At 48.4% G+C, this 26,127-nt stretch overlaps 4 protein-coding genes across 4 annotated transcripts; 2 read left to right on the top strand and 2 right to left on the bottom strand.

The window, feature by feature from the left end:
* Nucleotides 1-3,683: 3,683 nt before the first annotated feature.
* On the bottom strand, nucleotides 3,684-6,061 carry L3040_000962 (uncharacterized protein; the record flags this gene model as incomplete). The annotated part of the gene is made up of 4 exons (XM_007289367.1): nucleotides 3,684-4,723; nucleotides 4,771-4,924; nucleotides 4,974-5,293; nucleotides 5,341-6,061. The coding sequence occupies 4 exons, from the start codon at nucleotides 6,059-6,061 to the stop codon at nucleotides 3,684-3,686; spliced, it is 2,235 nt and encodes a 744-aa protein (XP_007289429.1).
* Nucleotides 6,062-6,737: 676 nt separating this feature from the next.
* Nucleotides 6,738-7,877, top strand: L3040_000961 (uncharacterized protein; the record flags this gene model as incomplete). Its single annotated transcript, XM_007289366.2, has 2 exons — nucleotides 6,738-6,803; nucleotides 6,945-7,877. 2 exons carry the CDS (start codon nucleotides 6,738-6,740, stop codon nucleotides 7,875-7,877), a joined length of 999 nt encoding a protein of 332 aa, XP_007289428.2.
* Nucleotides 7,878-19,747: 11,870 nt separating this feature from the next.
* Nucleotides 19,748-20,947, bottom strand: L3040_000960 (uncharacterized protein; the record flags this gene model as incomplete). Its single annotated transcript, XM_007289365.1, has 3 exons — nucleotides 19,748-19,963; nucleotides 20,030-20,269; nucleotides 20,345-20,947. The coding sequence occupies 3 exons, from the start codon at nucleotides 20,945-20,947 to the stop codon at nucleotides 19,748-19,750; spliced, it is 1,059 nt and encodes a 352-aa protein (XP_007289427.1).
* Nucleotides 20,948-21,353: 406 nt separating this feature from the next.
* L3040_000959 (uncharacterized protein) lies at nucleotides 21,354-22,211 on the top strand (the record flags this gene model as incomplete). The annotated part of the gene is made up of 4 exons (XM_007289364.1): nucleotides 21,354-21,387; nucleotides 21,455-21,765; nucleotides 21,864-22,040; nucleotides 22,095-22,211. 4 exons carry the CDS (start codon nucleotides 21,354-21,356, stop codon nucleotides 22,209-22,211), a joined length of 639 nt encoding a protein of 212 aa, XP_007289426.1.
* Nucleotides 22,212-26,127: the final 3,916 nt, after the last annotated feature.

Raw genomic sequence — 26,127 nt, 5'->3', positions numbered from 1 at the left:
AGCCATTTTAAATGCAGGTTAGGGACCGAGAAAGCCCGTATGGAGCGAGCATGGGAGTTTCCGCGGAGGCAATATCCATATCGATAAAAGACAACGGCATTTCTATGCACCCGGAAAGTTTGGAGAAAGGATGGCCGATAGACTGGTTCATGACGCGCCCTTGAGGGACCGATCCTTTGCCAAGATACGAACAGCAAATATGTAAATCGGGTCAATGTGTGATCTGGCCAGCTCGAAGCCAGTCATCCTCTGAGATGCTGAATATACGGACTGGACTGTAGATGAGTGGCGATTGGTGAGAGAGAAGCAGAAAAAGCGAGGCTATTTGCGCGGTCGACATATTAAGGTTTAGCGTAAAACCTAATCACTACCATTTCATCTGACATCGCTTCGCCCCTTTCCGCGGGGAAGGGGGGGAAGCCCGGGGCAGAAGTAAACAACGGAGATTATATACTGAAATCCTCCAGTAGACGTATTCCATGACTTGAATAATAGGCCACTGGGACTTGACGTCGCAACTTTTGGGACCTGGGTCACGGAGAATTTATGCGCTTTTGATTCTATTCCAAATTTGATCAGCGCGGAGGCTCCGGGCCTGAGAGAAGTATCTGAATATGGCATCAGCGCAACTCGTCAAGCAGCATGAACACTAAGCCCTCTTGCCACTTGACGATAGACGGCAAAGTCACACGTTTCTATATGTAACATGTATATATTATCAAATATGCTCTGGTCTGAAGCCTCGCTAATCATATATTACAATTTGGGAATGCTGCCCCCCATGCTCTCGGATTCCCCCGGTCCGAGATGCTTGATGCAGCTAACCGTGTAATCTACCTCTACAGCGGCCTCTCTTTCCAACCTCTCTCGGTCTGTCTATGCAGGAGATTCGGTAACGGTCAGAATAGTACTGCTTCTGTTCTCGGGCTCTCGCGCAAAACCAGCTCGAATAGTGAGTGACCCAGCCCAGCTTTACACTCTTCACCACATCGCCTAAACCCGGCACCTGAAGATGAAGATGAAGAGCCAGGCCGTCAAACCATTGCTTTATATCGCTCGATAGACCCTTGACAGACACCCAGCTGGTGAATACGTAAATGAGAGAGTTCCAAACGCCTTGGAGTGGGATGACCGCAACCTTGCCCTGCATGAAAGGAAGGTACACATCGCGGTCGTGGATGGTCGAACAAAGGCGATTGGCAGATGAAGGGGTCCAGGTTATGAGAGTCATGACTGCGAACATGCCCGAAATCTCCACATCACCTTGGGAGAGCCTTGCTCGGATAGATTTTTATTGCTCTGGTGGCGAGTCATTGTAGTAAGGGGTGCTCGTGGATCGTCAAGAAACATTGAGCCATTCGCTGCGTCTGTCTGCTCTAGCGTAGGCGTAATCTCAAAAAGAAAACTATTGGGAGCTCTGTGGTCAGCTGTGGAGAAAGGATCGCTGGGGCTTTGGCTGGTAGTTTGATTCCTGCTTGGCACATGTTGTCCAACACCCAAACCGGCTGTCTCGTTGCTGTCAGAATGCAAAGCGATTGACCTAGGGCTGCCTCTATGAACAGCAACGCTTTTATTATGTGATAAAATGGATCGTCTCCTGCTTGTACGTGTGTCCTTGGGGAGGAAAGCTGCAGGTGCTGGTGAAACGGGCAGGGGGGTCTCGGAGAGGAAGCCTCGTATGTCGAATGATTGGATTATGCAAGATCGACTTTTGTCGTGTAAATGGTGTACAAGACATGAACATACATGTAAGTTGTAGGAAGCTCTGCGGACCTGCATTACGTTAGCGATATTTTTTGAGCTCGAGGGGTGTTAACGCACCAAATAGGCATGAAGAAGAACCAGATTTTCCAATGGCCGTATTTGTAGGAGATCCAACAACCAAGAATCTCATTTCCGTAAAAATGATCCACGCGATAAGGCTTGACCAAGAGCAAAGCGCTAGCTATAATGAGAGGTATTCCGTAACAGCAGGGAACATAGTAGCGTTCCAGTTTCCGAAGCCGAGACGCAGTGAATCGTTTGTAGAAAGTCAAGTAGACATTCAAGGCCATTACGGATGTGAAGCCAGCATCTGCCACAGCGAAACTCAGGAGTTTCAGTGGAACCCCGTGGAGTTAGGTAGATCTGCTGGGCGTACCTCTGGAACGCAAATCCCTGGAATTGACAAAGCTTTGGGTGGATGATTTTTTGCCCGCGAAGAGGATAAGGAGAAATTAGGGTTGCAGTAGATACCATGGTGTTTAAAGGGTAGCATAGAACACAATCCTATTGATAGGTGTTTCGAATCGGCGAGAGAAGAGGAAGCTTACAACAACAAACCCAACGCCAAGGAGAGAAAGTATTGAATGAATATGCGCAACAAGTTTTGAGTTCTTAATATGGTGAGCAATCCCTCGAACATGAGGGCGCGATCGAATTATCATTTGCTATTTTAAATAGGGAAGGAAAAGATCTTGGATGAAAGAACCAGCAAATGTAACTGGACGATAACTGGACAAGATGTGGACAAGACCTGGAATTCAGATCGGCAAAAAGAGTCTTTGACACCATTCCACCATGTGAATATGACCACCGAATGCAGATTGTTGCTTGAGAGCTATAGCGGAGTATGAATCAAAGACAACGTAGTCAAAGTGTATCAAAATTATCAGCAGAGCACGAATTTTAAGCACGCTCTAGATTCATAACATAAAATCATCTATCAAAACAAGTCAGTAGAGGCGTGAATTCAATATAAAATAAAAATAAGCGCGCTACTGGTACGAAACCAATATCCTAAGGATATCGGTAGAATTTCAGTCGCGCTTCCGACCGCTCATCTGAGTGAAGCTAAACAAAATATAAGCTTTGTCCATGGTGAGAAGAAAGGTGGAGGGCCAGATTTTATACTAAATAGATAAGAACGGAATTAGGGCTCGTTTGGTTCAAAGCCAGTTTGTACAAACCGTACTGTATAAACCAGAATTTGTACATCTAATTCGTACAGACTCAACTTTTAAGCCATCTTATACAAACTGGCTTCAAACCAGACGAGCACTTACCTTATATACCAAAAGACTCCATCTTCGGAAATAGTGAGTGAGGCTCCCGCATAACACATACATGTCCAAGGTGTGCTACCAACCTACCATATAGAGCCAAAAAGCGTCGCCGCGCTTACCGACAGGTAACTAGGCATGTAGAGTTTGGTGGTTCATAGCATAGGATTGGAGTTTTTGTTAGTATGTGGATTCGGCATCTCATTTTGGACTCAACTGTCTCTATGGCCTCAGCACCAGCAATAATACGAACACGAGCACCAGCACCAGCACCAGCACGATCACAAGCATGAGCCACGAGAAGAGTACCTACACTACGTTTGCCCATTTTGAAAAATCTACGGAAAACCGTAGCTCAATCTCGTTAAGAATGGGACTAAAATGACCATGTGTGTATATATTGTCGCTATTATCTTCATCTTGCCTCATTTGCAGATACATCGCTCAAAAGCCGACCTAAATCGAAAGAAAAAAGTTAAGAAAAAAGCAGTGGGAGGAGATATCTGCAGTCTCTGCATCGCGTCCATCTCTCGGCAGCTCATCTCATATCGAACCATCATCTCGCGCAAACGGAGGGAAGATACCCTCTCCTTCCATCCCCTATAATTTCCACCCTGCTCGCTCCCTCAGCGCGCATCGATTCTACGCTCTCCAATCAACAAATCCCAGCTCAAGCCAGTCTCGGATTCCCAGTCCCCCATAGCCCCACATCGCCGTCTCCGTCTCAGAGCCTTGCAGCGTACGCGTGATCCAGAACGCAAGACCACCTATAACCCCGAAACTACTCACGACTTTTAGAACAACCCAGCCTTTCCGCTTGAGCTCCTCGTTAAGTACCAAGAGGCCGAGAGGATCGTGTCGGTCCACGCCGCCCATCACATCGTGCTCCGTTCGCCGTCTCCTCGAGTACGTACCTGTCTTTACTAATGTCCCAGATGTAGGAACATAAGCCGGCTCTTTCTTCCTAGCCTGAGAAAGCGGCACGATGGTGCCATCTTGCACGCACTCGCCCAATCTCTCGGTAAGCCACAACGCTCGTTCGCTTTTTGCTAGAGCCTCGAACCTAGCGCGCTCGTTATGGAGACTTCGCTGCAGGTCCGCTGCCCAGTTCGCGAGTCTGACTTGAGCGATGCGCTCTTCGCGTTGCGTGTGGTCCGTAATTCTTGCTAGTGCGTAGGAAGTAGTTACGCCAACTGGTGCTGTGAGACTTTGTGAAGAGGTCATGGAGGAATTTAGGGGGCGATAGAGAGATTGCGGTTTAGATGTGGGGGTGCAGGACGCGCGCCAGGCGAGGAATTTCTTGCCGGCTGAGTGTCGGAGCCATGATACGGAGTCTTGATCGAAAATCTGGGATACAAGGGTTTGGAGTTCAGAGGGGATGAGAGGCTGGATATATTCAGGTGACATTAGAAGACTGGCTTCCATTGTTTCGTTGTCTTTGGAGGGTGTCGTGGAGATTGTGTAGGGTGGGGTTGGTTGAGACGTGTGCTGCCCCTGGGCAGCCTCTGGGGTAACGCCGAATAGGAACGGTTTGATATTGGCTACCTGAAGCTCGCTCATTATATGCTCTTTAAGCAATGATATCTGTTCAGCAGAAAGGGTATCCGCTTGAGCAACAACTGGGACGACGTTCGTCAGAGCTGATAAGCGTTGCAGATATTCTAAATCCACGGACTTCAGCCCTATAAGGAGTCAGACAGGTTTCATTACTGAAACGCGTAACCCTTACTGTTATAGATGACATATAGGACTACGTCAACTTGAGAACCGCCATTCCCACTCAGTAAATTTACCATTTCGGGCTCGCTCATGCCATCGAGAGTCGTGACTTTTTTAAATTGACATTCAATGTAGTCGATAACTGGGGTTATACATTCCAGGCACTGCGAAATTAGCGGAAACCGAGGAAGGGGAAGCGAGTTTACTACTAACAGAATTTTGAGAGCCATAGCCTGGGGTGTCCACAAAGCACAAGTTTCTCTCTAAAACAGAATCTCCCATGCTCTTTCTTCTACGCAAAATCCGGCTCTCCTCTAAGTCAGACCACCAGGCTGGGTATGCTCGGGTGCTGGCATATATCTCCGTGATCTGTGATGTAGCCTGCATATCTGCACTTCCACTTCTTGACTTGGTCCGCGAACCTCTGTGCTTAGTCTCGGGTATGGAGATGGGAGTGGCGGACAGAGGGTCTACATGAACAATATCCTCGCAGACTTGGACAATCGCCTTGATCAGGGAAGTCTTGCCAACACCTGATTTTGTTAGTAAAACAGTGCGTGGTCAAATCGGAACAACCGACCAGAATCCCCAGCAATCAGCACCTTCAATCTGCCCATATTCTTCCCTCTTTCCGTAAATGGACGCCTACTTGGCATCTTAATACTCGGCATCACCAGCTGAGGGGCGCTTCCACTATCCATCATCTCAGATCCCAAGTGTTTGTCCTCCTCCCCGCTCGAGACGATAGCTTGACTGGCTACATCATCCATCAACGAGCCTGCGTCGGAGTTTCTGCGAGAGTCTGGACTACTCAAGAGCGAGGGAGGGGCAGGTGAGCCATAAGACAGAGGTGTGAAAGGCCTCGATATCGAGGCTTGGGAGGTAGGGCGTTGAAATGAGGGCGAGACATTCCTGCTAGCACCGGTAGAGGACTTTGTAGACGGCGAGGTTGGCTGGGAAAGGTCTTCTTCGGATTTCCTTGACATGCGCTGCCCCAAGTTCTTCTTCCGATTATGTCTTGCCTTATGGAGCATCTCGTCGTTTTCGTCGCTGTCTTGAGCGAGAGAGCTTATCGTGTTCTCGAGACTCTCAACGCCATAGGAGTTGCTCTTTGCCGTGTCTCGTTGTTTGGGCAGGCCACTTGGTGACCGAGACTGCGAGGCCTCCATGGTCTTCTCGTCGGATATGAAGTAGGACATTTGCGGAGGTTGGGCACGAGTGCCGAGGGGCGTTTGGTCGTTATCGAAACTGGTGCTTCGAGCGCGCTCACCGAAGACATCGTCGCCAGGCAAAGGCCGCATCTTGGATGGGGAGATGGATTTGTAGAAAGCGTTTGCGTCGTATTCATACTATTGTGGGGGGCTATTTGTTAGAATGTTGGAGAGGGGATCGTGGGATAACACGCGAGCTGTCCGTAAGGTTGGTAATTAATGGTTGATAAGGGTTGATGGTTGATGGTTGTCAGCCTCTTCCTACCCCGCAAGTCCCTTTTCCCATGTAAGCCTCGGAGAGGTGAGTATATCAAATCAAGTGGGGTGACAATATACATGCCTTCTCCTTTAAGCGCAATTTTTCCTGTCTGTATCACTCTTGAAGGTGTGCATGAATCATGGCAGTAGGAGCGGCTAACACTCACAATCCTTCCCCTCTACAGACAACAACAGTTCAAGAAAAGCAATATCCGCCTTGTCCTCGTCGCCGCCGCCACCCTCAGCCTTCAACTGCTCGAAGCATCCGACCTGCTGGTCCCTCGCCAACACGGCTTCACTCTCGTCCAAGGACACGCTCGCTATCCTTAATCAGCTGTGCACGCCCTCTTCACTTCTCTTCGACCCCCGCTATACGTCAAGGCTCCCTCCCTCACCTTCACCCCCCTTCCGGACCTTCCCCCCCTCACCGACTGTCCCAAGGCTTCCTATTTCAGTCCCAAGTACGATCAGCATCCAAAATCTCAGCACCGAAGAACCACCCGCAGATATGGACAAGAGACACCCGAGTTCGTTCCAGCAGCTGGAGAAGCTGGGGGAAGGCACATACGCCACTGTGAGTATTGCGCGTTTAGACACACAACTGGTGGTGGTGGTCTTTTGGGGCCTCACCTAGCGCAGAATTCTGGCCGAATACGTTACAGGCCTTTTCTGCGGCCAGAACCCCTCGGAGAATGATCATGCTGACCCAGCGCAGGTATTCAAGGGACGTAATAGACAGACGGGCGAGTTAGTAGCGTTGAAGGAGATCCACCTGGACTCGGAAGAAGGCACACCATCGACAGCGATCCGAGAGATTTCGCTGATGAAGGAGCTAAAGCACGTTAATATCGTCAGCCTGCACGATGTCATCCACACCGAAAACAAGCTCATGCTGGTCTTCGAGTATATGGATAAAGATTTGAAGAAGTACATGGACACAGAGGGCGAGCGAGGTGCATTACCACCCGTCACCATCAAGTCTTTCATGCACCAACTCCTTCTCGGAATTGATTTCTGCCACACAAATCGAGTCCTGCACCGCGATCTCAAGCCCCAAAACCTCCTCATAAATGTCAAGGGGCAGCTGAAGCTGGCCGATTTCGGTCTTGCGCGTGCCTTCGGAATTCCCGTAAACACCTTCTCCAACGAAGTCGTCACCCTCTGGTACCGCGCCCCCGACGTTCTCCTTGGAAGTCGCACATATAACACAAGCATCGACATCTGGTCTGCCGGCTGCATCATGGCCGAGATGTACACCGGACGCCCACTCTTCCCCGGTACAACCAACGAAGACCAACTTGTCCGCATCTTCCGCATCATGGGCACACCTTCCGAGCGCTCCTGGCCCGGCATCTCCCAGTACTCTGAGTACAAGCAGAATTTCCAGATGTATGCTACTCAAGACCTGCGTGTTATCCTCCCGCAAATCGACCCCATCGGCCTGGACCTCTTGCAACGGATGCTGCAACTACGACCGGAGTTGAGAATCAGTGCTCACGATGCGTTACAACATCCTTGGTTCAATGATCTTGGGGGACAGATGAGACCGCCGCCACCGCATCCTGGTCAGCATCCAAGCCAGATCCCGATGCAGCAGAGAGGATATGCGCAGCAAGGTGTGGTTTCGCAGGGTGGGTACGAATATTGAGTTCAGTGATGGATTTTGAGGGATGCGTTGCGTTTGATACCTAAAGAAGGGTGCATGCATGGCGTTGCTAGGAAAAGGACCTGGGAGAGAGCATTCCTCATGACATTAAGGACGATTATGCTACGATCACGAATTTTTTTCCTATTTTGCATTTCTGGTTTATGCAGGCTTTGTTCAAGATTCTCCTTTTCCCTCAGTCTGACTCACGCGAGCCTGATCTCAAGGTAAAGGAGGGGTTGTCCCCTTAACAGATCATAGGCAATCCAAGCCCTATTACGATTCTTGATCATATATACAGCAATGATACTAAACAGTACAATCGAATCTCAGCCGCCAGCCAGTCCAGTCCAAAGTGGTCCGGAAATGATGGATTCCTTAAGAAACTACATGACGCAACCAATCATGTGTAGGCTGCAGCTGGGCAATGGTCTACTGGCAACTCCAAGAAGAAATTTCATCGTCGAAAAAACCAACATAAGGGCTCATCTTTGATATTATGAACCGAGTCGTTCCGGGTGAGAGATCCAGTACGAAGCCCTGCTGCGTTGGTGATTCCTGTTATCTTGATCATTTTCAGCCGCTGCCGACTCCGACTCGGAATCCTCGGTCTTTGGTGGCTAGAGTAGTGTAGTAGGTAGGTGGTGGTGTATCATGGTATGAATGATATTTTTTTTTGCCTTTCTTATTTTTTCCCCTTTTACTATCCGCGTTCGAGATCCACGATGAAGATAGCTTCTACTCCGTTATTTATTGTGTGAGAGGCTTATTACCGCTTTTCTGACGACTTTTGTTGCTGTTTGGATACAGCGGAAAGATAGCGGGATTGATGTCAGGAAGGCAGTCGCATACATATATGATGTACATATACATATACATATGTTATTCGGTATACAACATTTGTCTTTGATCACAGGAGAGGAACTCTTGGTGTCTCCGTACAGTGATACCGGTATAGTTGTAGTCAATGCGGTTACCAAGAGCCCGCAGGTCTTCAGGCAGCAAGCACACTCTGACTACTACTACTACTATTAGTTTGCGTAAGCGCGATGATTCTTTACTCGAGCCATCGCATGAAATGCACAACTTCATCATCATTGCTAGAGACAGCCGTGGCTTCCGAATCAGGTTGTTGCACTTCGCCAAATATTAGAACTCCGTGATGCATTAGGAAGCTTGACTTGAGATACACTGGTTTTTTTGGTTTTTTTGGGGTTTTTTTTAGACTCTGGATTAGATTTGAGCAAGAACGATATATAGCACAAGCTCGGTCCTGGAATCGAAGACCCATTCCTGTTTGTTGTACATGGCAGCTGTCGGTCTAGCGATCTTGAGTCAAGACATTATTTATAGTGGTCGCGGGGTGGGCGGTCCGCCGATGTAGCAGTTTCAGCTCGGGTCTCCTTTTAACGAGTTGTCTCGGCTCGGATACCTATCGCTGTTCTCAAGACGGAGAGGCTCGACTTTGGATTTCCGAAGATCGACTATCGTGATGTGCTCGGATATTGGGGTCGAGCAGAGAAGGGCGAGTGCGGCGGCGCATCGGTCACGCCCTGAGTCCAGATGTCGGACTTCTTGACTCGGGAGACGAGGTGCGATCTGCAACAGAAAGGCTCGAGGTGAGACGAGTGGGAAGATAAAAGTCTCAAGGAGGTTAATGATGTCTTTTTCCTTTCCCCCCCCCCCCCCTTTTTTCCGAGTCGGACAGGAGAGATGTCTGACTAACTTATTAATTAGTAAGTGCAAGAATTTGTTGACAAAGAGATCCCGTTTCTCGGGTCGGTCGGAAAATAACGCGATGTGCAAAAGACATCGAGAATGGCTATTTAGATTAAAACAGGGGGCGGACGCAGTCTCGATATATTATTCAAGAGGAACGAAGTCTTCTTCTTTTCTTTTCGGAAAAGAGTATGGATGCACCGAGGCGCTAGCGAGGCTTCCATTAAGATTTCAAAGCCGCGGTCCAAAGAATTTCTCCGAAGCGCCATACGCGACTTGCTCTCCGTACGAAGTGAACGTCTCTTGGTGAGGACGTAGCTTTGGCAGTCAAGAATAAGGATATATTGGAGGTATCCTTATTTCGCAAGAAGCTCGTGTTCTGTTTACCCTTCCCCATCATTCTCTGGACAAAGGGGGTTCTAAGGAGGTATCCTCGGATCAAATATCCTTTTAGCGAGGTTTCACCATCTCGTAAAGATGGCTGTGCACTCGACTCGAGCGGGAATCTGCAAAGTGCAAAAAATATGCCACAACCATAATGGAAGAATTAGATGTACTATGGTGTTTGGAATGCGAGAGGAGAAGCCAAATACGAAGTAACAGAGTAAAACAAGACCTTAACACGAGCTTTCAACACCAGCCTGATAGACTCCCAACGTGCCGTCTGCCTCAATAGTAACAAGAATTATGTCTCTTCTCGTAGCCTGCAGACGTGCTGGGTAGATTCACATTTAGTACTAAAAGAAAAACTCCAGAGAACTCTGGGGAAAAATCCTTTGGAGGAGACTTGTAATTCAATTCCATGTCCATCAGATCCTCATTGTATGCTGCCTACTTGGTAGCCCTATCAAACTCTTGATAGTCAAGAAAAGATGAGAGTGCGAATCAGTTCACACTGATAACAAACCACCGTCCTTCGAAAGTCATCTCTGGAGTCAGTGTAACCACACAGTCTGGGCAGCAGCTTCACATCCAGCAGTGAACTTTGTTGCACATCGCAATTAATATTCCGAGTCGTGATAAGACGATCACAGACCGGTGTCTATGTCGGCTCGGTTGGGAACTTGGACTCCCAAGCTGGACCAAGACAACGTCGTAAGCGGACAAGCCCAGCTCAGCGGCCATGCGAGCAGCCATGCGGAGAAATAAAATATATGACTTTGTTGCAAGTCGCAAGATCCCATCGAGTCAGATCGAGAAAGGGCGAGAAGTTTCCTTGACTCGCTCCGCTCATATGGCGAATCGTAACTCCGTGGGCACTACGTACTCACTCAGACATCCCTTTTTCGCAACTCGGAGATTCGGACTTATTTACATCACCGTTGACACTGACAAGCTGCCGGACAAGCCCTGGGATTCTTGTAAGGTCTGTAGAAGGGTACACGCGCTTATACCCGGTCCGATAGCAGCCAGCTAACAAACCAACATGGGAAAGATCGACTACACGTATATGGCGAAATCAAAACAGTCCCTGGCGGGAAAAGGGATTGCGAATCCCATCCACCGGCACTAGTAGCAGGCCCAGCTCGGACTCGATCAGTGATTGACCGGCACTCAACCTGCGCTGACTCGCCGGAGGGCTAGTGCATGACTCGGGCCTCGGGGTGACCGGGTGAGGAGAACCAAGATGTCGGGCCTTGATCCTGCGGGCATTATTCATGAGGCCCACCCGAGGCCGGCTGCAAACTCTATCTCGAAGTCAGGTAGAGTTCGCGGGATACCTACCTACGCGATGTCCTCAGTTTTGTTGCAGCTCGCAGTATTGGGTTTGGGTTTGGGACTGGGGCTGGGTTTCTTTCGCTTCGCTCGGCTGGCTTGTTATTCAAGACTCAAGTACCGGTAGTCAGAAGGGGGGATTCCCACCAGAGGCCGGCGGGTGGACTCTCTGCATGGCGCGTTAAATGCCATCTTCTAGACGCTTCCGCTGCCAGACAGACATGCATACATGCATGCATGCGTCCATCACATCTCCGCTTGAGATCGAATCAGTCCAAAAACGATAGCCGTCGAGGAGCGGCAAGCGGCAAATTGCACAAAAAAAGTCCCTATTGGCTTTTGTTGCACATCACTGATATAGACTTTGGCACGCCGGCGAGATGTTCATTCGGTCGCCATGTGCTGCATCCTGCCCGGCAAGAGCGAGGTGCCAGTTCGGGTTTTGCGATCCTAAGCAGTCCCTACGAATTCCAAGTCTTAACTCACTTTGTACGACCTCTTATCTATGTACAACGTATCTCGTATCGAACAGCCGATTCTTCCCTGCTCTTGTCTACTGAACTCAAAGGTCCCTCCCAGTAGAGACATCCAGGGTCGTTGTCGCCATCCCGCGTCTAGACTATGTTCTCGGTACCTCTGCTGCACATAGCAGAAGATTTGGACTCTGAGACAAGAGAGTCATGGATCCGTTCGTAGCTCATTTCGGCTCCTAGTGAGCCTCATACCTAGTTTAGAGCCTCAACCTGGTTACGGGATCCACAAAAGAGGGGTCCATGATGTTTGTCAGATTAGGTTTTGTTGCAACTCCGAATAGAAGGTTTGCTGTTTCTTCTTCTTCTTCTTCGTGAATGTTGGGATGACTCGCTGTTCCGATCCACTGCCGGTGGGAAGAGACGGTTTTGTTGCGCTTCGCAGATTTAGATTTCTTCTTGATTATGCGGGTGATATGCTGTTCAGATCCACTACCTGGTAGAAGAGATATTTTGTTGCGCTTCGCAGATTTAGATTTCTTCTTGATTGTGCGGGTGATATGCTATTCAGATCCACTAACTGGTGGAAGAGATCTTTTGTTGCGCTTCGCGAATCATGGTTTTCTTGTAAGCGTGCAACTCATGGGTTATGCAGGTCTATCGCTGGCAGGAGGGACTGTTTGTTGCACTTCGCTGTTCAAACTTTTCTCTAGCTGTCTGTTGGGAATATTGGAAGCCGTGAAGTTGACGAAGTCTATTCGATGTCGAGTCTGAATGGAAAGGCTTCTGCTATGCTGCAGTGGCAGCGAATATTCGTTGTAGATTGTACTACTTTCTATCTTACGAAGTTCGAGCTCTCTTCCTTCAGAGCCCCAAACTACTCGTAGGCATCTGAATTTCCTGAGGTACTGAGTCGCCGAACTGGCGAGCTGTACTCAGGAATAGGTATATCGTGGTCTCGGTCTAGCATGTAGATATCCCGCGGGCTCTGTAGGTCTAGAATGTATCCCGCGGGATCTGGTATCCCGAGTATGTTGCATTTCGCACATCAGACTTTTTCTTGGCAGCGATGAAGAAATTCCACAGGTTGATCGATGGAAACGGTGAAAGAAAGTTTTCTTCACATCCATTCATTCCCACAGCTCTCTGGTAACACGATGTTTTGTTGCATTTCGCAATTCAACCTTTACCACAGATCTCAGCCGAGCCATTACCAGCCCGTCCAAGCGATTCGTGATCAAGGTGTATACGAGGCATGACTAGCATGAACAGAGAGAGTTTGTCGCACTTTGCAATCGTTTGGGATATGAAGCCTTGCGATCCAAACATGGCGTTTCTGTCATGTAGTCCACAGCTTAGCCTTTCGACAACAGCGTTTTATTACTCAACGCAAGAAGGCAGAACAGGGATACGGTGGTGCACCTGCTACAGACCTCCAGATTGAGTCGGGCTTTTGTTGCACTTCGCAATCTTTTGGGTTTGCCAAATCGTGATATTTCAAGACGCCGCTGCCATCATCTTCCCCACAGATCTAGCTCCTCTTTTAAAAAGTAAAAAAGGTTTCGGCCGAGACAGAGCCAGAGGGATTCTATAATTGGTCGGCGACCGCTGGACACCCAGCTCGACGACGCGTCTGTTGCACTTCGCAGTATTTTGGGTTCAAAAGTAAATTTCATCTTCTGGCTTCGCTGTCATGCGAGCACCATCTCTCGCGGATGAAGGTTTTAAATCAAGAACTCGCTACCTCATGCGGTCGCATCATGATTTATAATAACTAATAAGCACAGCGAGCAAATGAACTCTATTCCTTCACAGGAGCATATACTTCGTAGATTTTCTTTTTCCTTTTGTTTTTTATATTTTTTTATCCTGCCTCTTATCAACTCACGATCCTGATCTGATATTTTCGCTACGGCTCTGCCCCCTCCCCCCCATCAGCACATCATTTCGGCAATCTATAAAAAGGTCAACAAAGATCTTCATAACTCGGCCGCGAAGCTCGTAATTCCCGAAGCGGAGTCCCGGCAATCTACCCCAGCCGAGCCGATCAGATCTTCACAGAGTTCGCGCTACAACCTTAAACTGCCACAAATGAGATTGCTAAGCCACACGTCTCTGACTCGAGTTCACGGTTACGGGGGAATAATGATGCAGAGAATAGGTCAGGGTCCGGGAACTTTATATCCACGACATTCGTGTGCCGTCCGCCTGCGGGCGAAGATTCCCGCCGCGTCGGCGTTTCATTGGCCACTGCCGACAACCCAAATCTTTGGGGTCCCGCTTCAAGGAACAAGTCTTCTTCCACGTCGCAAAGAGGAGAGAGAAATTTACTTTCGGTGCCGCGAACTCTCTCTCTCTCTCCCTCTAGGATTTTCCTACCACTACGTAAGTAGTAAGTAGGGCGAAAGGGCAATTTCAGGATCGCGATTCAGACCGTGGCTTGGCTGGGAGGTGGCTCGCTAAGAGAGTTTGTGTACGGACGGAGTCCGTATGGGAATTTGTGCTTTGATCGTGACTGATCCTACGCGGGCTGGTCTCGTTTGACATGAATGCATTGATCTCAACAAGTCGGTCATGGAGAGAGAGGGATTGCTGGCACCGAGGTGGGAATATCTTGAGAGCGGCCAGGTGGTTGGTTTTGGTGCACTCTAAACAAGCCGCAACTCCCCGGCGGTATTGCCCGCATATAATAATAAGCTACCCGCCATAACCCGCTCATATACTTTCTCTCGCAGCAAAAACTCTGAGATATTCATTCATTTAAATTAGTCAAAGACAAGGTGTTTCTGCGCACACCCTTTTTTAGGCAAAGGGATGTTGCCTGCCAGTACTCTCTGTATGTATGCCATTTTATTTTTGGGGTCCAGGAAGAGAGTTTTTGAAACGATCGGAAGAGCCGATCTTTTTTTTTTTTTTTTTTTTTTTTTTTTTGGTTTCGCAGGATCTGTTTCGCTTTTCGACGGGTTAAAAAAAAAGCATGATTCGCAACTAGGAGATGGCAAACTCTCAAGTTTTGTTGCATTTCGCAAAATTGTCTTTTTCTTTATTGAGTTGGGACTTGCATCCGAGACAGGAATGCGCCCCGTCTGAGAATATAGTTCTGGTAGTGAAGGACCAACCAAGACAGAATCTGATTATGAGCTTGGACTTTGTTGCATGTAGCAGTATTGGCTTTTTTTCTAGGAGTGGATAGCCAACCAAGACAGAATGAATATGAATTCTGTTGCATGTAGCAGTATTGGCTTTTTTTTAGGAGTGGATAGCCAACCAAGACAGAATGAATATGAATTCTGTTGCATATAGCAGTATTGGCTTTCTTTTAGGAGTGGATAGCCAACCAAGACAGAATCTGAATACCAGCTTGGATTCTGTTGCATGTAGCATTATTGGCTTTTCTTTAGGAGTGGATAGCTAACCAAGACAGAATCTGAATATGAGTTTGGATTCTGTTGCATGTAGCATTATTGGCTTTTATTTAGGAGTGGATAGCCAACCAAGACATAATCTGAATACCAGCTTGGATTCTGTTGCGTATAGCATTATTGGCTGTTTTTTTTAGGAGTGGATAGCCAACTAAGACAGAATCTGAATATGAGCTTGGATTCTGTTGCATGTAGCATTATTGGCTTTTTTGTAGGAGTGGATAGCTAACCAAGACAGAACGAATATGATCTTGGATTCTGTTGCATGTAGCAGTATTGGCTTTTTTTTCAAGAGTGGATAGAGAGTTTGCTGATGGTAAAGCCGATGCTGTCCAATGTCGGCTGTTTGTGCCGACCACCTCGACGATTTCACGATCTTTACGTCATATCATACCTTTATTAGTAAATACTGCTGCATGTAATATTTTGTCTATAGATCTCGAATAAGTTGAGGCCACGTTCCGCACCCCGATATATCTATACTTATATATGTACTTATCAATCTCAGAACAGAAATGTATGTTCAAAGATCTCGAATAGGTCAACACGAACCTGAGCAAGACTGGGTCAGACATCCGACAGCAACGCAACCCGCAGAGTCGCCATTAGATGACCTATCAATACCGAGTGCACACAGCCGAAATGAGAACTCCACTACGCCGTAGTAGAGTATGAACAAAGTTGTCATCCGGCATTTACCGAAACACTGCTTACAAGTGAGGCGAGTCGCAACGCCGAGAACAAGCCGTGAAATCTCTGATTGGATTTTATGGCATTTATCAGATCTGCAGAGACAAAAGCTTGATTGAGTTATGTTGCACTTCGCACTTCAAAGTTTTTTTTTTTTTTTTCTTTCGGCAAGGGATGGATGAGTAATGGAAGTCGTCATCGCCGATCCAAGGGCGGATGTTTTGGTATCGCGTACGAAGTAACTCTGGGGACTGGAAACTTGGTCCATCAGATTTAGATCGATATTCAAATCGACCCAGTATTCCGAGTCATCGTCCGTGAAATCGAAGGCCCACGGATCCTTTGTGAAGACGTCGTTTTTCTTGTCGGGGCTAGGTCTATGTCGGACTCGACTCAGCTGCCAAGCGATGGTCGTTGGAGCCGCTCACTCCTGCCTTATCGTCCGTCTGCTGCTGGAATGCTGGCTCTGGTAAGTATGAGCGCCACCCAGCCCAGATGAAGCCCCCTTATATAAGCGAGCCTGTGTTTGTTTACTCGCTTGCGCCGAGTAGTGCCTCAACGATAAGCACGCTGGCGGTCAACTGAGAAGTGACGAAACTGTTAAATCTGATCCTGAAAGGCGCTAGTAAGTGATGCCAATCATCAGGATGAAAATTTCTCGCTACCAACGAGGATTGACGACAAGCTCTGACGAGTCCGATGGATATTCAATTGTGTGTATTGAGCTGATATAATTCACAATCGCAGATCTACTTCTGGTGCTAACAAGGGGAGCTAGGATTCTTTACCTGTACGAGGTGCCCCTTACGAACCTTCAGCCCTTTTTCTTGCGGCAAAGAGAGTCTGGAGAGCCGAAATTGAGTCAAGGTAGCCTTTCAAAAAGATTTCCCCTCACCAGCGATGCGAACGAGCCTCCTCCTCTTACCTCGACCATTACGCCGACTACGATCTATTCCTGACGAGCATACCGATTAAGAATACTAAAAGGATTTGCAATAAAAGAGGAACGGGGTGAGAAAGAAGGAAGAGGGTTCAAGGCGATCTACGATATTGCGCCTTCGAAAAGGCCATCTGGCTGACTCCGGTCCGGCCTCGATTATCTCGACAAGCGATATCGACACCGGTATACGTTACTTACGCTATAACTTGCTCTTTAAGTTTTTCTTCCGACGAAGATGTATCTTTTCTGCGATCCATTCTATCCGTAAGGGAAGGGCACGATCGATAGCAGCTGCGCTGTGCCAACTTGAGGGTTACAACCCTTAGCTTTGCACGTCTCCGTACCCCTTGGGAGGTCCCAGGACGAAGAGCGCATGCTACGCCTATAGTCCGCCCGACGTTGATAAATACAACAACAACAACAACAACAACAACAACAACAACATGAGAGTTCCAAAGGTTATGCGATACCGCGAAATTAGAGACCGGGGGGTATTTGAAAGAGAGCTTTTCCCCAATGTGGTTTTAACTCTCGATTGGATAGTACTTTTTATATAATTCCTCTACTTCGCACGTCGCCGTACCCTATTGGAGGTCCCAGGGCGACAGGCAAAGCCTGCCACCCGCCCGACGTTGATAAATACAACAACAACAACAAATTCTGGTGCTAACAATCTCAAGCTACCTCTTTCTCCAGCTGCACATGAAGCTTCCAAAGTCGCTGCGTTGTCACGATTCTTAGGAGAGCGGCAGTCGCATCTATCACCACCGTCTCAATCCCAAGTCCAAAAGTGAGCTAAATTCCAAAGACCAAGAGCGGTTTCCTCAGTGGATACTGCTAAGCGCTCACCAGATCCCTTTCTTTATTTATCACAGGTTGCAGAAATATCAAAATGAAAAAAACCAAGTTATATCGATATCAAACACGGTGTTCAATATCAGCCTTGCACTATCAATCAAGAATCCCCGGCATATGCATCCTCGCCCACACTGTCAAATGCGTCCATCATCCGGAAACTTATAGTTTTTAAAAGCGACAAGCAGACTTGGTGTTCGGCGGCTACCTCATAAAGAGAGGCGGCTTCAAACGCATTACCGCTTAGCTATAAAAGTGCCTGTTTGTTGCTTGCTCGTCGTGCACTTTAGAAAAGAAAGAGAATTTTGTATTCGGCAAATCCAGCTCCAAGCACGGCTCTCAAACAGCTTACTTGAGCTAGAGCTGAATGAGGGCCTTGCCCGAGGCCATATGCAAGCTGAGTGAAGTGAAGTGAAGTGAGAGCTGCAGTGGGTCAAACAGAAAGTGGATAGAAGGATAAAGCCGAGCTAAGCTGACATAGGAAAGGGTTGAGATGGACGTGTAACCCGAGAGAGGGGGAGGCTGAAAAAGAAAGGGAGTTGAGACTTAGCAAAGGCCGCTTGTGCCACGTCAAAGTGGTGAGTCCAGCAACTCCGATCTCTCTCGCATTTGCGTTACGAACAAGGGAAACCTCCTCTTTAGGGTAGGAAGCCTTGCTCAGAGAACCTCCTGCTCCTTCAAAGCGACTTGTGGCTGTGTATGTATGCGCTTGAGGCTCGTAGAGTGGTAAGGCTGGCAAGCCGATTGTAAGCTGTTTGAGACGATTGAACTCTGTTTGAAGTTCTAGATGAAGAAGAGTATCAGTGACTAGATTTGAATTGTGGGCCGGGCCTTGACTAAAGTATTAAGTACACGATGTAAAGGCTGTTGTAAACTGGAGACCAAAGGGTTACTACGACAGACCAAGGAAGAGTAGGAGGAGCACTCAGCTTTTAGGGAGCGTCGCAATATTATCGATGACAGAAAGGTAGAGACGAGGTATCGTGAGATCGCAATGAAGTAAAAAGACGAGGTTTTGAGACCTGATTGCGACGTTGTAAGGTCGGTAGAAGCTGAGGATTTCTGAAGAGGGGAAGAGGCCTTATAAGGACCTCTTAGCGCCTTTGTTAGCACCAAGGCGCTAGTCCTGCAGTGACTCCTCCTCGCTATAAACACCAACATTTTAAAGGATTCTCATAGCAATTGCATGACTTGTAATAAGAGCGAAGCTATGAAGCTGATTTCTCTCAATACCTCACTCAGTATCAGTCATAGCGCACATCGAAGCGAATCAAGCCCAGAATCCACCCCATGCAAAGGAGGAAAAAATATAGCTGGATATACGACCAATCTCTACAAATCCTAGAGCTGTCTTTATCTCACCTCTACGCGCAAGATTGCCCAATTTGTAGACCTAGTTTAAAGCTCTTTTACTTATCGAATGAAATTAGCGTTTTTTTTTTTTTTTTCGTTGGCTTTCGTAACGGGGACTGAGTATACGCTAATTTAGCAGTGCTTGTCGGTACGAGTACTCTTAGCAGAGGGGAAGAAGACTGTTCAGTTTGTTGTTTATTTTTTATCGGTTTGTAATCCTTCTATGTTCTCCCTCCCTGGATTTTGTGTCTCGAGATTGACGGATGAGACGACGGGAGCTGAAGATTGTATATTGCATGCTGCTGTGAGGAGAGACGGCTTGCAGATTGGAGATTGGCCGGACGCGGAATATAGTAGTAGTAGTAGTAGTACAGCTTCGAAGAGAAGCGAGGAGCTGACCGAAGTCTGGATGGAAAAAGTTCTAGGTGTGACATTCACCATACTGCATTACATTATAATACGCGTGTGCTGAGGGACACATGTAGACATGTAGGTAGTGTGTAGGTAGATATAAGGCTTCCTCGTTTCCACGTAGCTTTCAATTCAAAGCTTTAAACTATCTGATACGTCCTTACTTGGAACAACTAGACCCGACAACCCTTTCCCTTTGACGTCATGTATAGAAAGAAGCGGCGAAATAAAAAGCCTGGTTACGCTTCCAATAGAAGATCCAGGATCGCAGGACTTGAGCAAAATCACCCAAAGCGCTTACCATTCCAAATTCTTGATTGCTGCAGCCCCAGAGCAGCCTCCCGTCGTTTCAGTGAGCTTAGACCAGTCATACACACCCCCTCGCTTCCGGAATTCCTCCTGGTCCCAGCGAACTTGCTTGATAGCCTTCTGCACTCCGACCTCAAGAATAGAGTCAGACACCTTCTCCTCTCCGTCCCCCTTATCAAGGAATCTCATGTACTCATCAATGAGCTATTTCCCCGTCAGCGCCTATCGCATAACATTTTTCCCAGCGGTGATCTATACGGATCGACTTACCAAGTAAGAACTCTTCATGGAACTATTCGGCTCGGGGATCATGCATTTCAGATGTTCGTGTTTGCGACAGAACTCCTGGTACTGCTCGTCTGTGACGATGAATTTGGTTGCGTCTCGCTTCCGTTTGTCTCCGTCGTTCTGGCCCTTCACCACCAGGACTTGGAAGACCTTCCATCTGAAGGGGCCGAGCTGCTCGACCATCTCCGACATGTCCTCGTTCCAATTAAGCGAGCACACGACCTAGTCATCCGACGTCAGCAGTGGCAACCACGGCGGCGATGGCCCGCTTTAGAAGCTGAGCTGGCTATCACTTACAGTATTGAGCTTGAACCGGACCCCATACAGCATACACCAGTCCCGGATCTCGAAAAGCTTCCCGACATTATCGAACGGTTTTCCCGAGCCACGATCGGCGCGGCCGATGGCAGCATTCGTCTCTGGGTTGATCGAGTCACACGAGATGGCCAGGATATCGACAAAGGGGCCAAACTCCCTGAGCCACTTCTCGGTCACCTTCGTCCCGTTGCTGACGATACTCACGCTGGGCAACTTCAGGTCCTCTTTGCAGTACCTGCACAGCTCGCCGAGGTACTTGGGGTACAGGAAGGGCTCGCCGCCGGCGAAGTTGACTTTCTCCATCCCATCTTTGGCGAGGAGACGCAGGCCCTCGCAGGCCTTGTCCAGCGGCAGCTTGTAGCTGGACGTCTCGGTGTGGAAGCAAAACCCGCATTCTGCATTACAGTGGCGCGTGAAGAAATAGTTCACGCTGACCGGTATAATGTCGTCGGCGGCGGCGGCGGCGGGCTTAGCGGAGGCATTGAGAGAGGAGCGGGTTGAAGGCCTGAAGGTGTACAGATAGATGCCAATAGATAGCAAGAGAGTAGCTAGCAGTACCAGCACAGCCAGAGGGTTCGACATGGTTTCGAGAGCTGAAGTGGATGTCGATTCCAGGAGAGACTGTACAGTGTGATTGTAGCGGTACTGTTGGCTCGTCGTGTAGCGAGGAGCGAGGAGTGGTACCTATATGTATGTATTTAATAGGGACATATAAGAAGAATGAACAAGAAGAACATTTGAAGATTAAGCTTCGTCGATGTGCTGTTTACAAGGTCTTATCACACTTTGCGGGGGTGAATCATGTGGTTCGATGCATATCCAATGCAAGCCAGCGCCCAGAAGAAATTCAATTACCAATCAGACACGTGACGTGGTTTGTTAATTGGAAGAGCTTACCTGAGAGGCAAAATGACTACCTAGATACCGATCCTACCTGTCTCCAGCCTTAGCCAACGACGAATTGACGAGACATACAATTACCGGCAAAATGACTGAGAAGCCTTTCATAATCTTCGTCCTAGGTAAACAGAAATCCGCAATCAGAGCAGGAGTACATGTACCACTTTCGACTGATCACTTCTACACCAGGACCACCAGCATCCGGGAAAGGGACGTTAGGTAAACGGCTGGCAGCCGCCCACAACCTCCATCACCTCTCCGTCGGGGACTACCTCCGATATCTTATCCAAGGCCCCCTAAAGGACCAGGCGGACATCGTCGACGCCGTGCGCTCGGGTGGCACGCGCGGGCTGGTGTCCGGCGAAGTCATCGTCTCGCTCTTGATAGACAAGATCAAGGAGGAGATGAGGAGAGGACAGGGGGCCTTTCTGCTGGACGGCTTCCCGCGGAACCTGGAGCAGGAAAAGGCGTTTCGGGAAATGATGAAGGCCGAGTTTGCCGTGAGTGCCTCGCTCCCACAACCCCCCTCTCTCCCTGCTTTTTGAATTTCCCCTATTGGGGCGGCGTTGGACATACGCTCCTCGCTCACGCTCGCCAGACCCACACGACACCGGACTTGACTCTCTTGATCTCGTGTCCGAGGGAGATTGCGCGGGCTCGGTATCTCGAGCGCAAGCGAGGAGACGACAGCGTTGAGCTGTTTGACAAGAGATATTCCGACTACGAGCAGCGGGACAGCATGGTTGTGGATCTGTACCGAGAGAGCTTGATCGAGGTGAGTTGTCCTTGCTGTTGGGTCGGATGAGGTGACGTAGCTTAGGAGGTACAGGTCAAAGCTGAAGCGGGCGTGAGCGTCGACCAGTCGTACACAATGTTGATAGAAGAGCTGTCTGGTCGGTCGCCATGGCAGGAGGTCCTCTCCAGGAGGGACAACGCTGGCGTGTAAGTAGAGAATAGAGATGGTACTCGGGGACTGGCTATGCTTTTGGAAGCATTGGATGAATATCCAAGAGTATTTCTCTATGCAGAATGACGTGCTCCATACCCAAGCGACTGGATGAACAAACGTCTGAGTCTGCTCTGCTATTTTAAAGAGACAAATTTCCACCGCAACAGCCTTCGTGACTCGAGTCAACTTACGCCCTATGCCGACATCCTGTGCCCAGGCTCCACACAGCCTCCACGTTTGTTGCACATCGCTCAATGGGCCGAGGAGTGGGGGCTTGAAACTCTGTTCCTGGATCTCCGAAGGCTCTCCTCCTTGTTTTTTTGTTGCACATCTGCCCCGTTGCCAAGCTAGAATCGGCAACGTCTATCCGTGAATTTGCATACCGATGTGCATTTCGCAATACCATTCGTACTCATACGGAGAGGATAGGAGAGGATAGGAGAGGACTTGAGGAAAAAGAGCGTGTTCTTCGGCCGCCTTTCACTCAACATAGGACAGGAACTTCAAGCCCGAAAACGAAGCAAAACCATGGTAGGGCAGAGCAGGGCAGAATCCTGACTAGTAGGTAGTACCTAGGCGCTAGCGTTCAGGATGGCCGCCTCCCTCGAGAAAGTCGAGAGTCAAGGCCAACCAACATCCACTTTTCCAAGAAACGCAGATTCCGGATCGACAAATCGAAGCGGAGATCGTAGGATGAAGGATGAGAAACTCGTCTTTTTGTTGCACGTCGACATTTGGCGTCGCGACTCAGCGGCGGTCGAGACGAGTCGAGAGAGCGAGCAAGCAAGGGGGGTTGAGTGGCTGGGAGGCAACAAAGCAGGGATGGGGAAATTGAAACAGCATACGGAGTGTATTTTGCATATGTACAACAATTCGATAAGAATATTTCACATGGCGATGATACTCAGCTACCTACCTACCTATCCAGTCGACGTCCGCATTTGTTTGTTGGGACGCAACGTCGAAAACACCCTGCCGCGGACTCGGGCGGCAAATCACGAGTCGGTTTCTATCCCTTCTCACCACCAGGTTTAGATGAGATGGATGGATGGATTTACCGTACCCTATCTCAGGATCGAATTGGCAAGGAGAAGCCGCACCTCTCCGGGTCTGGGCCGGCGTCTGACCGGGCTCTCGGCCGGACTCTGGGCAGTAACTCTCGTCAAAAGCTTAAAGTGAGGCCGGGACTCCGGGAGCAACCTCATCACCAACTCTGTTCACGACTCTCCGATCGTCAAGGGGGGAATGACCAATCGACCATCTCGTAAGGTTTTTTTGTTGCACGTCGATGTTTTGGCCGCGACTCAGCGTTTTTTTCCCTTTGCGGTATGGAAATGGTGGTGGTGGTGGGTGGAGAGGCCCTGGTGGATCCCTACCGAGGCCAATATCATTCATGATCACTTCTACGATTGTTGTTGTTGTTGTTGTTGGTGGTGGTGGTGGTGGTGGATAGGGATATTTTCTTGAGGTCTTGAGAGGTCTTGTTGACCCGCTCTCTTTAGCCCCTTTCTCCGTTATCCTTCAAGAGCGAACTCGAAGGAAGAGAGGGAGGGACCTGAAGCCAGACCGGGACCTATCTGGACAACTCGACTTGGGAACGAGTGGTTTGCAATTTGTCTTTTGTTGCATATCGACATCTGGTCCGCGATTCAGCTCTCTTTCGCTTTCGGCTGCAAATACCTCTTGCCTTCGGCTGCAAATGCAGTACCTAGAGAAAGAGAGATCTACCTAGACCTGAAGCCGGACCTGGACCAATCTGGACAACTCGACTTGGGAACGAATGGTTTGCAATTTGTCTTTTGTTGCATGTCGACATCTGGGCCGCGATTCAGCTCTTTTCGCTTTCGGCTGCAAATTTCCTTTCGCCTTCGGCTGGGAATGCAGTATCTACGGAAGAAAGAGAAGAGCTAGATCCTAGAACGTGGGGCTGAGTCAAAGCCAGCAAAAGAAGAAATACTCAAGACACATGTACGAAAGATCTATACGGGTGGTCCGATATTTCATGCTTCTCTCCCACGTTTATACAACTACATATCAAACTGGAACATATTGCGGACATATGAGCGCTTCGGGAAGTCTTTGTTGCACATCGGCATCATGGCGCGATTCAGCCAGCTATCTCTCTGTCTCTCTGTCTCTCTCGGCCCGTCTCTCTCTGCATCAGATTGACTGATCCTATTCTTCAGCGGGCAGGGCAGGGGGTGGAGGGGGGGCGGATAGGAAGAGTCACATTGTGAAGATGTTGATCCTTCAACCCACTAGCCAATATCAAATTGAAAAGAAGAACAAAACCAAGAAAAAAGTACGATGCTCGACAGGTACTGACTCGGCTCCTCTAAAGTGCGACTTGCAACAAAACGAAAGACTTCCTCATGCATGTATCTATTCATTTGCCCAGCAGGTTCGGGAGCGCGACCTGGGTGGGTGAGGTAGCTGGGTACGTGTGGAGTCTCTTTTTTAAACCTGCCGATGATCATCAATCAATTAATAATGAATGGATGCATCGAGACCAGACGGTCGATTGTTTTCAATGCCTCGAACATGGTGGAGGCGTGTACCGCATACCGGTACCTCAACGCCTTGACTTGACTGCAGCTCTAATGTAAAAAAAAAAATTGTCCTTAATGCGTGACTAATTAGAGGAGGGGAGAGCACTTCGTAGAGTCCGACATACCCACTTATTCTGGTCGCCACTCAATCTCAATAATTGCGAAATGGCCTCGACCCTTACAACTAACGCTCAATGGAACGCGCAGCTTGCAACTATCGACAATAAATTTAGAGATCTCGGTTTCAGCGCAGATATGATCCCACTCTCTACGCTGCTTCAGAAAAGCCTCTTCCCTTTTAAGGTTGGCGATGTATTCCGTACCTTAACCTTTATGGCCAGATTAGCCATGATAAAAGAAACGGTAACTATCTTGCTAAGAAAGGGTCAGCTTCATAGTATTAAATATTTTCTATTCTCTCAACCCGTTTGTAATCCATTCCTCAAACTTTCGTGTATTTCCATTCCGCTAACAAATTAGCTACGGGAATAACCTCACTTCTCCTTTACCGAAGACAAGGGCTTGCACAAAGCGGCAGGCAATATTTAGGTGGCTAATTAGTTAGGCATGCGGGACACGGCTCGACTTTCTTCGAGGCATTGGAAACAATCATCCGGAAGAGAGTGTCCCGTATATAAGCAAACGAAAAAACGAAAAAAGTATAGATTAATCAATAATCTAGCTTAGACGATGTTATATCAATTTCCCCTTTTTTTCGGCCTGAATGAATGAATGAATGAACAGGCATCCACGTCTCGAGTCAGCACATTTCACTTCCCTCCCGCCCAACCTCCGTCCTCCGCAAAGGTACGAGTCATGCGAATAGATGCATTCTCAACAACCCAACCAACGCAACCAACCGTCCAGTAAGAAAGAAGGCAGAGATAGATAGATAGATCCCTCTCTGATGCCGTCTCACTTATTCAACAATAGCGCCCTCTAGCTAAAAAGAGAAAAGAGGCCGAAGAGGATCTGGAAATGATAGCTGTACTAATTACTAGCATCTCAACACAGTACAATACCGTAGGTACAACTCCGTAACTTAGCAGTGACTCAACCCAACCCTTGCCAGCCAAATCCTCCTGCCAGATAAGCATATAAGAATGCAAGCATGCAAGCAACACTTGCATCTTTTGTTGCACGTCGCACTTTCCGGTGCGCGACTCGCGATATCTCTTCGGCGTCCGGACTCTGGGCGTCATTCATAGGCGAGTGCTTATCTGGCTCAAAAGACATATACATAGGTACATACATACATAGACACATACACAAGTACATACACAAACTATGTTTTTCTATATACACATACACACATACACCACACTCATCCAGCTTCCAAGTACCAAAATGGCCACCGGACCGAG

This window comes from Drepanopeziza brunnea (assembly GCF_022702325.1).
Source record: "Drepanopeziza brunnea f. sp. 'multigermtubi' strain 214-2 chromosome Unknown ctg1, whole genome shotgun sequence".
Classification (NCBI taxonomy): Eukaryota; Fungi; Ascomycota; class Leotiomycetes; order Helotiales; family Drepanopezizaceae; genus Drepanopeziza; species Drepanopeziza brunnea.
The sequence above is the reverse complement of the archived record's forward strand: the minus strand, read 5'-3'. Positions and strand labels throughout refer to the sequence as shown.